Raw genomic sequence first — 13,918 nt, forward strand, 5'->3', positions numbered from 1 at the left:
TATTTTTATTGCTTCTGATTTACTTTCTAAGATGTAAACATTTTCTGTGTTAATTGAGTCCAAAAGCTATATGGAATGAGTGGTTCAAGTCCAGGTTCACAGGCCATATCCCAAGTACAGATGTGTATGCTTGCATTCTTTTGTTAAATTTGTGTTTTAATTATACTAGTCTACAAACTGTGCATTTTCTTATGCATGAGCCGGGGATAATCCTGAATCATGCAACTCTCTGAGACAGGATGCATGCTATAATGAGGGCAGAGGATATTTAGCCTAGAATTAAAAGCATGTTTGAAAAATTAATGGAGCTCTGACTATGAAAAGCATCTTTCTAAATTGCTAATCCTGCACACTGCCACACATAGTGACCCCTCTAGCCAGACAGAGACCAACATAAATTAGTAAGGTTACTGCAATTATGTGAAACAACATGCAAGATTATGCCTAGAAGACTAATTATTTAGGAAAGGTAACACAACATATGTAAAGATTATCAGAATCAGCTGTGGTGATATGAAAATGAAAATGTCTTGGCAGTATCACTGTTATCCAGTGGTAGACATTGCTCACACTGAATAACTGGAAACAGAAGCCATACTCTGAAGTGGGCATTGTGTGTGTGGAAAGAGCTCCTTTGTCACTGAGACATGTGGAACAGTCCTTCTGTGTGAGCATTGTTCAGAAGTTTGCTAGACAATGTAAATTTTACAAATTAACTTTTTTTTTTTTTTTTTTCCCCCCCCCCAGGTTACTTTGACTAAATTATCTTGGCTGTTGCTTTACATAGACTTGTTGTTTTTATGTGAAAATTTATCATTCCTTACTGGAGAGAATGAGGATAAAATTTTGCAAAATTAGGTGATTTAAACACCTTGCCTTTTCTTAGGTTATTAAATGAGCAAGAAAGTGGCAGAGCTGTGTGTCATTGAGAGTGCTGGAGTATGTTTTCATGTTTATATTTCATATTGCTTCAAAAGAATCTTTAAGTCTATCTTTGATTGTTTGGAAGGTTTCTTATTTTATTTTACAGTTTTCTTTTTGTACTACATACTTTCAAGTTGAGGGTAGTTTTGGAAAGAATCCAACCTCTAGTAGACTGTAAGCTACCCCAGCTTTTTTAGAAATAGTGGCTTTGGGTTTTCTACCCTGAAATATTAGGAAATCACATGTGAGTTGTCTATCTAAAGCATAATGGTAAAGCATTCAGTGATGATAGCTGCTCTTATTACAGTGGTGGCTTATCTAATACAATATTTTAAGTTGCTTTTCATTGCAGAGGTTCTGTAAAGGCTTATAGCTCCGATACACAAACTCTGAGGTGGTCATGTATGCATTTTCTCCTGGATATTTTTTCAACATGCAGTAGCAACGTTGAGTCTGATTCTATACACTACTGCTCATTGAGATAAAATCCAGGGGATTCTGTGTATGAGACAGTCTAGTTTACTTCAGAATGGAGTGAGCTTCCCCAGAATCTGGCTCACCACCCTCCTAGAATCAAGTTTTACAGAAAAGCTGAGGATTTTGATCATCTGAAATGAGGCAGGAAGGAATTTTTCCTTTTCAGAGACAGCAGAGGAAAATGAATGTAGTCACAGGCCATATGCCTTCCCTTTTCTTTCCCATCCCAGATAAAACACATCCATGAGCAAACTAAGGAAATGAGATATGCCCTTTCAGCAACTAACTCAGATATGCCTGTCTCATCTCCTTAGAGCATAACTACTGCTGAATTCTGACTATGTCCAGATCTCCTAGAAAAAAGTAGTAGGAAAACTGTAATGGAAGATACTTATGACCTTTACCTTTTGTCTGTAGTAAGAAGGTTATTTTTGTCCAATCTTTCTTCCTTTGATGGGTAGCTGTTGCCCTTTCTTGCCAACACAATATAAAAGAAGACATTACTGTGCAGAGGACATTGTCTGGCCCACTGCCTAGAAGACAGTACTCTAAATGGCTAAACTGTAGCAGTGTCAAATTATATATGTTAACTTAACCCACCTTGTTAATCAGTCTCTGCTTTTTAGTATATTGGTGATCTGTGTTTCTTCTCTAATTTGTATTTAGTACTTACTCTATGCCTTCTCTCTCTCTCTCTCTTTTTTTTTTTTTTTTTTTTTTTTTAATAGTGAAAATAGTGAATAGCTGGGAATACTTATTAAAAAAATTGAAGCTGTTAGACAAAAGGACTCTTGTTCCATGTCTTGGCTGTTCTGAAGGTAAAAATAACAATCTACATTATAAATTTCATAGCTGAATAGAATTCCATTTCTCTGTTCCAACTGAAATGCTCTTATGAAATTAATAATAAAAAATGATAATAATAAAAAATATATAGTTTCAAATTCTTATCATTATACAGTTCAAAAACATCCACAATTTTATTTATTGGCTGCTAACACTACCTGGACAGAGGGCAGTGTTATTGCAAACCCTTGATTCTCTTAAAGGGCCGCTGCAGTGTGTCCCGTAAGGTGATACACAAGTTCTGGTTCGCACCTGCGACCCTTGACCACAAGTAACTGAACACGTACTCCACTGGGCCCACTCTTCCACACCAGATTCACCTGTATTCAAGACAACAAACAAACATGAATATAGACATAAGAATTAATGAGACATTTTTATTGCTGAAGCTTATCTGCCTTTATAAATTAAAGACAAAAGTATCATATCAAAATAAATATTTAAAAGTTCATGGAGTAAAGCAGTTGTGAAAATGTGCAATGAATATAAAATAAAGACACCTACAATGCTGCAGTCACATAATGCCTGTCAGAAGAAAACACTTTGATTGCTTGGCATCATTTGTGAATTTATGAGAAATAGTGCCCTTCAACATTTTAGGAACAACACTGCCCTCAGGATGTTACAAGAACATAGACAACTCTTTTTATATAATAGCAAAGGATTTATCTTTGATATTTATACTTGTCACTCCAGAATTAAGCTTTTAGGAACTCTGCCAGTAAGGAAATTTAGATTAAAAAACAAACAAGCAAACAACAAAAAAAAAAAAACAACACAATTTCTTATATTTTCTTCAGTGAAGAAGAGTCATACAGTATTTGAGAGAAGTTCCCTGGCAAAGAGGTGCACTTTGTTTACCAGATTTTAACTTGAACAGTGGGACAGGAAATTTGATTTGAGCACTTCTCTGCTCCTTGCTTTTGACTCAGAGATGTCTTAAACTGTTAGATGTGCTAGACCTCATTACTGTGTATAGTACTTACCACTATGTTCAAAATTGTCAAAAAGGAACAATGAATGAAGAATTCTCAAATAATCATTTATCCAAGAAATTTATGAGCTACTTGCTTTTAATTTGGAATCTTTTTCATATTTAAAATTCAATGGCTGTTCCAAACAACTACAAAAAAAGTTTTTAATTCCTGTTTTATGGCATGTGCTTTTTTAGTGTTCATGTAGTCATACTGAAAGACATAAAACTAATTTGCAGAAAGTACTATTCCATAAAATGTGCAAAATTGAATGGAATTTATTACTATTGTACCTGTGAATTGTGTTTTGTTGTTGTTGTTGTTTTTACTGTTGAAGCAGAGCACATTATATTATTTCTGATTTGTTTGTTTGTTGTATTGATTGTTTTTGTTTTTGTTTGTGTTTTGAGTAATGCATCTGGTCTTCTTGTGTGGATGTTCAGGAAAGAATGTTTAAATTTAGTTGTCACGAACAGCCACACACACAGTTCTGGAATTTCCCAAAGGCATTCATCTACAGAAAACTTGATCACTTGAGTGCATTTTTAATAGAAAAAAAATGCAAAAATAGCACAAATATGATTAAAGTGAAAGTTCTAAAGATTTTGAGTAAATAATTGTAGATTCATATTCACCTTTTCCACTAAAAATCAGTTAAAAATTGCCTGCTGAAGCTTATATTATATTCTGGATTTTTTGAAACAGACTTGATTTAGTTTCAAAAATCAGTGGTAAAATCAGCTTTAAAATAATGATAAAAATTTCAGTCTTGAGTAGCTCACTTAAAATTTCAGTTATATTGAAATACCTCTTGTCTTTCAAAAGTTTTGGCACTGGTAGGGAATCAAGGGAAACAAAGGAATGTCTGCAAACCAGTAACACTTTTGTTATATCGTCCAAGAATTTGGTAAACGATACACTATTTCTTGAAGTGGTGCCTTTGTAGCAAGCATCTGCCCAGGCTCTTTTTTTGTTGTTTCCAGAGGCCAAACATGAAACCTTTGCAAAATTTTTGTCTTTGCTAGTCCTCTAAGAATTTTAAGGTTATCTAATTTTAAGGTTATTCAATGATTTAAAACTATAAGAAATTATGCTTCTTATTCAGTAACAAGACAGAATGCTTTATAATTAGCACACAAATACCACCACTTTTCATAAAATTGTATATAACTGTAATAACTTCTATGGGCAAGCATAAAATGATGAGTTTTTTTAAATACAAAAGTTCACCAAAGTGATCTGTGAAATCATTTTCTTTATTTGTTAGGAGGACAAAGGAGAAATTTAATTACTGATTACTGTTTTAATCATTTTACTGTATTTAGCATTTTGTTTAGACTGTTACATGACTTGGGTTCAGGTTAAAGGATATAATATGGTAATAGCAGCTAATATTCAGGTAGATAGTAACAATTATGCAATGTGAACTATAAGCCCTATGTACATGATAAAATACTTGTATTCCTACGAATTTCCAAGCTAGTAAATTTATTTATTTATTTATTTTTCTTTTGCTGTATTTTTGAAGCTTGACTTTGCCTTTGTTTAGGTGGTTTAGATGAAAGGTCAAACAGCAGAAAAAGTCAAAGCTATGTTTCTCAAGATGTTCCTCGTTATGTAAAATAGTCATACATACTCAGTGTAAATTTTCCATTATCCTACACAGACCTCTGACAGTATATACCTAATAAATATAGAAATGAAGTGTTAAAAATTAAAAATATCAGAGATCTTAGTGACAAAAAGTTGCTCTTAACCCTCAGAATATGATGAAAATAACACTGATCTGATAGTAAAAGGCATGATTATAATGAGCAAATTTTGAAATTAACATTGCATATTAAAAGTCCTGATCATATATATACTGTCCATTCACAAAAGGAAGAATCTATCAATATAATTCAACATACATAAAGGATAGAAAGTTTCAATTTTGGCTGGAGAAATATCCTCCATACTAACATGATTTTTGTGCAAAAAGAGTAAAATTAGAGGAAAAAAAAATATCTTACCAACTACTCCACTTCCTTTTGCTCAATGTATTTTGATTTTTCTAACCATGGTTAACCATGAGCAAATAGAGACTTCTTTATTTTCTAAAATAAACCTAGATTGCTAGAATGCCTTCAATACATAAATAGATTTTTTTTTTTTATCTCTTTACCTTTTTTTTTCTTTTCTAAAATGAAAATTTCAAAAGGGCTACTTTTTATTTTCCCTCAGAGAACTCAGGTTACGAGGGGTATTATATTAAACCTACATTCTCAAATTAACAGTTGACAGGGTACAAAGCCCTCATTCTGCCCTGCTGCTCAATATGTAAGAGGAAGCAGAACTTACTGTATGGAAGGCCTCATTGACCTGTGTAACACTTACCTGTATTATACATTCTAAATCCCATAACACCTAAGGGAAGGATCAGTCCAAACACATAAAATGACAAATATAGGACAATAAATTCTTTACACAATATTAAAAAAAAAAAAAAAAGTTTTCTTTACTGCCTCATATTGTTCACAAACAAAAAGGAGAATGCATATTCTAATATCACATTTTAAAAGTCCTCAATTTCCACTTAATAGTGGATTAAGTCCACTATTCTGTTGGTCTTAAAAACGTATCATAAATCTTTTCCAGAAAAAATCTACCTTCCTGTCTCTCTGCACTTTTAGGCCATACAAACATTTTGTACATTTGTATCTGATTTATTATTACACAAAATAAATTAGGTTAAAATATAGGAAGCCTAAAACTCAGAGAGTATCAATTTACAAGGTATTTTAAAAGCTATTAGACTTCTTAGTACATGGGTAAATTCATGAGATATGTTAGAATAACCTTATGAATCATTTTAAGAAGATAACACATTAATTATATCACAAGAAAATGAGTGCATTAGAGGTGAAGAAAATATGCAATGGTCACTACAGAGAAAATCAAAATGAAGAAGAGATGAAAATTAGTATGTTCAAAAAGAGCACAGTATTATTTAAAATGCGTTAACCTACAGCATGTAAAGGATACACTTCCTCAAAGTTTGGCATGTAAACTTATATACTCTGCTGATACATGTCACCTGCTTTCAGAACAGGACCTTGTACAAGCCTGTGTAATTTTGTACATTCATCTCCCACTCCACACACACAATATATCAGAAGGTGATCATGTAAGTACTGCATTTATAATGCAGTTCTCTAACACCCGTAATAGATGCACTGCAATGGATGACTAGAAATTATCAGATACAAGTTTTACCTGATAATATGAAAGTTTTAGGGATTTATATGAGGAAATAAAACAGATCCTCTTACTTATTTTAGGGTAATTGTATTAATTTAAGAAGCAGTATAAAAGCAAAAGTGTCATTCTATGTAGTAAGCAACTAACATTATAAGTCTGAGCTAGGTATGTAAGTAGTAAGTTCTACTTGCCTAAACAATAACTTCATGAAGCCCAAGGGGGTTCTTGGCTCCATTCTTCCATTTATGTGTGCCATATAAGAGTTTGCTTACAGCAGTATCAACTGGAAGTTAGACATAAAAGTCGTTTTATAGATTAATAGGAGAGAAACAGACTTTTTCCTTATCTAAATTCTTTACCAAACAGATCTACACTGATTGGTTATACATGTATTTATATTACTTAATATTTTGATTTCTGCAAATCTATTAAGTAAAGCACCTTACTGCTAAGAAGGTCAACATGCAACATAACTAGATGCAATTATAGCTCTTTTACTAAAGTGAATATAAAACTGGAAGCATTATGTATGATCGAGGCAGGCTTATTTGCTAGGTTAGTAACTATGGAATACAGAGAAAGTTTCAAATCCATACAATAATTATGGGGCACAAGATTTTTTAATGCAATAGCTTACCGGAATGGAGCATGTAGGAAACCATTAGAGAGTCATTTGCCAACAGATACACAGATCATTAACTATGGCAAAAGGGGAAATAAAATTGGTGTATTAGAGCTTAATTCACCTCCCCATTGGAGGGAAGTTCCTCCATTGGAACTTTGACTTTAAAGTTAGCAAGTTAGCTGTGGTAATTGTTGACAAAGGGACTTTTTTTTTTTTTTCCCTATGACTTTAGCTGTAGATTTTAAATATTATTTTGATATCTTTACCTAAAGAAGATGTAGTTGCTCAAACAAAATTAGATTTATTTTTCTTTTTTTTTTTTTTTTTTTTTTAAGATGAAAAGATATTAGATAATTTGAACATCCAATCAAAAACAACTTACAGCCAATTTCATTTAGCAATTATGAATCTGGAAACTAGAGAATAGGACATTGTGCTGGGCCAAAGATAGTAAATGTCAGATGTATGGACTTTAAAACTATCCTAATAATTAATAATTTGATAAATGCCTAAAGCTGGGATTAGACCTTAGTCTATTTACATAGAAATTCTGGAGCACATTCTTAACATCTTCTCTGAAAAAAAAAAAAAAAAGTGTAAACTGTCCTGTCTCTTATACATGTGAAACTGCTTTTATTACTAAATAAATTCACACTTACACTAAACAATTCAGTATCCACATTCACAGTGCATGTTTTTGTATGATCTACCTAATTCTCCGCTACTTCATTTATGGACTTTAACTGGTGAAAAAAAAAAAAAATGATTCAAAAAAAAGTATCAGCTTAGAAAACTGACAAATATGCAGCAAAAGATTATGGAAACATGCAGTGGTTTTGCTAAAATTAACAACAGTAAATAGAAAAATGTAACTGATGTATTACCAGTTTGTGCCATAAATTTAGCAGCATCAGCTTGTTCCTGAGGGACCCTTTTCTCATGAACAGATCGAGGTCGCTGACTTTTAATTGTATGATCTCCCATCATTCCAAATTCTAAAGACAGAATAAAGGTTTATGAAAGCTTGTGTGTAGACATTTTTCAAAAGTCACATACTGTCTCATGCAATATGTTCCTAAACATACCTGGAAGTTGCTGGTAAGATTCAGGCAAGTTATCATGGCAGTTAACATCAACTTAATTTTGCTACACTCAGCTTTTAATAAATACTTAAATTTGTGTCTGCGGATTTTCAAACATGAATTTATTGTATGAACCAACAGTCAATGTAGTGACACATACTATAAATCAGCTGTATGACATGGGACAAAAACAATTATTCAAATGCAGACATTTTATTCTTATAGTTTGAGTCAGTGCAAACCACACCAGACGGTGACAGAGCTAGACATTGCTGTTCTACAACAGAGCCTGTTGCTTCTCCAGAGGAATTCTATTTCTGCATTCATCTTTCAGGCTGATGAAGCCTTCAGCAAAGATAACAAGTCATGTTTGGGAATGGTGACAATGCAAAGTAATACTTAAGCCAATGAACTGCTTCATTTTTTAGGCTGAATCCCACAAAAGAAGTGTTTGAGGACAGTTTCATTTTTAGAAAACTCTTGGTTATGCAGAATATAGATTATATCTTGCTCTCAGCAATTAAAAAGAAGTCTTCATTGATTTTAATGGGGAAATCTATGTAAAAATCAATGACATAGAAAGGCTGACAGTGTGGGAGACAAGAGTACTTCATTTTTTATCCTATCATAGCTGTCATTTTCCCTCTCTGGTCTTGTGCAAACCTCCTATCTTCTACCTCAGAGTCCATTTTCCTTTCTTTGATGAAAAATTGAGTGCCCCTTGCACTTAAAGAAGAATTACTGACTCTTCTGCACAGTTCCCTCTGGTCCTCCCAAGCACACACAACTGTCCACAGCTTGGTGCTAAATATCCAGTTTCTGGTGGAACTCTAATTTAGTATCATGAGCTTGGAACTGTGGGGTAGCATTGATGCTACTTCAGCTACAGCTACATGAAGTTGCTGATGAGGCAGAAGGCATCTGAAGCACTAGGAATAGAAACATTAAAAAATACCCTTCTGCTGGAAGGTTACATGGCAAATGCAAATGCAAAATTCAAAATTCTCCCCAATTTGTAAAATTGTGAAGATAATAAAACTTACCTTCCTGCCACAAAAGATATAAAACATTATCTAAAATAATTAATACTATAAATAGTATTGACATACTATTTTAATAAATCATTAAATCAACAACAAATCTTATTTCTGATTAGAGAAAAATAATATAAGCCAAATATAATTTATAGGGGTCAATCAGCAGAGAAAGGTTATTATTTTTTCATTTTTGCCAAATTATTAATATTTTCCTATAAATTAGTGCTTCATTGTGAAAATATTCATTGATGTCACCACATAAAATACAAATTTAGTTATTCATTTGAGAACAGCAATGAAGTTGGCATTCTAAAGAGAACATTTTTTTTAAAAAATCTAGTTACCAAAATATAGTTTCAGAATTAAGCATTGGTCATTTTCAAATACATCCCAGGAGCACATGTAAAACACAATTCAATTATATATATCTACATACATATGCATGTGTATGTATATATATGTATATACTTGTTATAAAATGTTATTAATATATTTTTATAAAATATATATTATATATTCTACAGTTCCTCTAATTTAAGATAGATCTTTATTCTGTTGGAACTATCTTATTATAATAAAAGTTTTTCAATTAATATTATAATGCAAATAGAGATTATAATGTTATTTTAACAATTTTTACAAGCTGCCATACAGATGACCATTTAAACTGTAATTTAACAACATAGTGAAGAACAAGAGGCTTTACATATTTTTTTTCCCTTGACAAGGCTGTGAAAGCAAGGTGTGTTTGCTTTTAGTTTGTTGTCTGAACACTGCCTGCTTGTCAGGCAATTTAGATGGTCTGGCACCATTTTTGCAGAAGACTTATTTTTATCATTTGGGTTACAAAAAGAGTGCAATAGTAGGAGACCTTTGCTAGAGGAAGGCTTTCCAGAGGCATACAGGGAGGTGGTGCATGCTGTAGCCTCACTCTGTGCTGGATGCAGGCACATGCAGTGTCCCATGGGACTGAGCCCTCCGAGGGAAGAGGCAAAGGAAACTCTGGGAGATCAGTTGGCAGGTTTATACCCAGCAAAGCTCCATTCACAGCAATGGAGCTACTCATGAATATCAAATAAAATGAGACTTGTTCATGTAGGAACTAATTATGTCCTAACTTTTTTTATTTTCCCATTTGGCAACAACATATTTTTAATTTGAACATTCAAATCAGTTCAACTGTTGTTGATGGACTTTGACATGCACTTTTCATTTCATAACCTACGTCCAATATATTACATATTTATGTAGTAAATATATAAACACGTATAAAATATAAATGTTTCATAAGAAACATAAAAATATTTCTTGATCACTTTTGTCAAAAAATGTAACCAGACTCATGCAGTGCTCTCAATATTTATATTCAGCCAAAGTGTTTAATGCACTTGAGAACAAAATCCACATGAGAACAAAAACAGTAACAGGAAATCATAGAATCGTAGAATCATAGAATATCCCGAGTTGGAAGGGACCAATAAGGATCATCAAGTCCAACTCCTGGCACCGCACAGTCTGCCCAAAAAGTTTAGACCATGTGACTAAGTGCACAGTCCAATCGCTTCTTAAATGCAGACAGGCTTGGTGCAGTGACTACTTCACTGGGGAGCCTGTTCCAGTGTGCAGCCACCCTTTCGGTGAAGAACCTCTTCCTGATGTCTAGCCTAAACTTCCCTAATGTCCTGCACTGGTATGAGTGAGGACTTTAAAGGCCTCATTAAAATTCAGGCCTCAAGAAAAGAAAAATAAGGGTCAAGTATATTTTCATAATGGGATCAGAAGAGTCCAGCTTCTGTGTGTAAGTACAAACAGTGCTTGAAAAATTGTTTCATCCATAAAGCTCAACAGTAATGCATTTTTATGAAACATTTTATAATGAAATATCTTACTTAAGAGACTGTTGTAGTTTACAACAAATACTAAATAGAATAAAACTTTCCTTTATTTTCAGAGCCTGTCTCAATAAGTAATGTAGAAGATGAACCCGTTACATGTTTTTTTCCCTTAACACTTCACAAAGGAGAAATAATTCAATGCTTTTGGGGCTGGGAAAGCATTTTAGCCCAAGTCAACCTGAAATATGACTAAATGATATGGTAAGACCTATTTGTATGGGAATGGTGAGATGGACCGTCTTATACAGACAGGCTCTGGCATAGAGTTGTCATGTAAGGTCAGGTCAGGATGATTCTAAGACATGATGTCTGGAATATAATATTCAGCATTTTAAGTAAGATTATGAATAAAGGAATTGTTCTCATTCTCACTCTTACCTAGTTCCTACTGCTGAAAAAGTTTTCTAACCCAGAAAAAAAGGTGTTTTTCAGTTTCCAAACTGAATTTTTGGGGGGATGCCTCTCCTAAGTCCCTTGGATGAAACAGGACAGTCATTTTCTGCTTTTACCTCAAACTGCAATCTGTTGATATTAACCAGGTTGTTGATATTAAATAAAGAGGGACAATGAATCTTTTCATCAGCAGACAGGTACGTGGCCTGATCCAGAAACCACCATATGACTGTAAGTTACGACTGGAAAATGAATTTATTTTTATTTTTTTTTTTTTTCCCATACACTGCTAATGCTATAATCTGCCTGCATCAGAATAAAACTTATACAGAAATACCTTACATGTAAATAACACATAGCATTATGGGGAACCTTGAATGGATTATTTTAACCAGACTAAATTAAAACAAATCATAACATATCCCAAGCATTTGTGGTAGAAAATCTATGGTTTACTAATCTGATCAAGTAATTTATCAAGTGATTTATGCTGTCAGTGGTCCTCTGGTGGCTATGAAAGTAAAAATAATTTCCTGCAATAGGATGCATACCCTTTCTCTCCTCAGCTGTACACAATAGATAGATATTCAAAAGTATTTTAACAATGCATATGTCTTAATATGGCTAAGGTTTATCATTTCATTTTATATATTACTCTGACACGTTATCTAGTTCCATGCTTTTTTGGAGTTAAAAAAAATATAGCACTGTTTTCTGAAATTGCAAAGTTTACAGTTGAGTATCTTTTAAAGCAACTCTTATCTGTAGTCCCATTGGCTTTACCTTTATTTTTATGTTATGTTATGGGAATTTTTATTCCTACTGAGTAACCTTTTTAGTTTTTAAAGTAGAAGCTAAAATCTTGCAGCCAATGTAGGTTTTTAGGAGAGAAGAGAGGTGCCATGTGCTCTCTGTAGGAACAAAGAAGAAAAAACATCTGTTAACAGTATAAAAATGCAAAGTAGGAAAACTGAGCAATACAAAAGAAAAATACCAGCTTTGCAAGGCTTTACTCACCAATGGCTAATGTTTGCTTTTTGACAAATGGATCATAAAAATCATTAAAATTAAGGTATACGTCAAGCAGATTTTATGCCTAGGCTGTTTAATAATAGTTGTAAGGTTATTACATATAAATCTTAGCTATTAAATGATGATATAGACAATGTTGTTTTTGCCCTTATGCTTATTTTTATGTCATATTTCAATGGAACTTCACAGTGTAAACATATTGGTCTAGTTATAGGTGTACCATCTAGTGTGAATTGTGTTGTTTCTAATGGCACAGAACATGCCAGAATTAAAATAGCCTTTTTCAGGATGATAGTTGGTGATGACATGAACCACTGAACTAAAAACCAAGTGATTCTGAGACCTTTGGGGTTATTTCTTCAAGGCTTGTAAAATGTAAAGCAAACTCTGAGAGCTGCTGACCATCCTCAGCTTTTACTGACCCATGAGGAAAGTGAGATGGTGAGCAGTACCCTCAAGGCTGACCAGAACCTTAGCAGCAAGAAGAGGCAATTGATTCCCCAGAAAAGACATTACAGAAAAAAGTAATTTTCTTCTCACCCACAGCACTCTGGCAGTGTTCTTCCTACTATCCTATCCAATCCTGAACTGTAAATAGTGAAATGAATGTTTTCAATTGGTCTTGACTACGGAATAAATATTAAAGGCCCTGTAGCCAGAATGTGCATTAATGCAAAATGTCTGGATTGCTCATGTAGCAGTATGGCATCCTCTCCATGCCAGTGCAGAAATATTTTTCTCAGAAATTATGCAAAATGCTGATGTAAATCCCAGAGGAAGGGGAAGGAGGAAGTGCAGGGGGGAAAGAGAGAAAGAAGAGAGCTATAGAAATATGTAAAGAACCATTTGTTTCAATTATTTTTTGGACAGGACTATTAACTTATTTCAATAAATGTAATTAATTGCAGACTTCCAGGTGTTTGAAAAAGTTTCCTGCATGTTTAATTTCTTTGTAGCCCATTCTAAAATTTCTCCCACAGAGATACTAATGCAATATTCAGTAGTAGCAGTATTTGGGGTTTCTCATTTGTACTTGCAGCTGGTCAGCACAATTTATTCTGGTCACTAGATGGCAGAATGTGTGTTGATTTACAAGCACAATTTTGTGTTGGATTGAGAAGCCAGGATTTTCTACTTCTTTTTGATTATAAAATTACTTTCCATAACAAAAGCCAAATATTTTCATTACAGTCAAAGGACTGAGGAGGTTTAGTTTGCTTTATTATTATTATTTTTTTTTTTTCATTTTCTGTCAGAATGGAAAAAAATAAAGAAAGAAACAAACAAAACATGAGTTGCTGTTGTTTTCCTTACAGCAAACGACATGAGAAAAGAGAATAAAATCCCATGAGCACTTCCTACCCTGTCTCCAACTCTGCTTCATTGGAGCAGG

The 13,918-nt window shown here is 33.4% G+C and overlaps 1 protein-coding gene across 7 annotated transcripts in view; it reads right to left on the bottom strand.

The window, feature by feature from the left end:
• ADGRB3 (adhesion G protein-coupled receptor B3) overlaps positions 1-13,918 on the bottom strand; it is a 469,357-nt gene that overhangs the window by 268,124 nt on the left and 187,315 nt on the right. For 5 of the 7 annotated variants that reach the window (XM_048077466.2, XM_048077468.2, XM_048077469.2 and 2 more), the window contains 2 exons: positions 7,971-8,081; positions 2,406-2,567 (listed from right to left, as the gene is read on the bottom strand). The exons of 1 other annotated variant lie outside the window; for it this stretch is intronic. In XM_048077466.2, the coding sequence (XP_047933423.2) occupies positions 2,406-2,567; positions 7,971-8,081 (273 nt within the window). The remainder of the gene's footprint in view (positions 1-2,405; positions 2,568-7,970; positions 8,082-13,918) is intronic. One more of the 7 variants, XM_048077470.2, reaches the window with a different exon arrangement.

Source organism: Anser cygnoides, chromosome 3 (genome assembly GCF_040182565.1).
Source record: "Anser cygnoides isolate HZ-2024a breed goose chromosome 3, Taihu_goose_T2T_genome, whole genome shotgun sequence".
Lineage (NCBI taxonomy): Eukaryota > Metazoa > Chordata > Aves > Anseriformes > Anatidae > Anser > Anser cygnoides.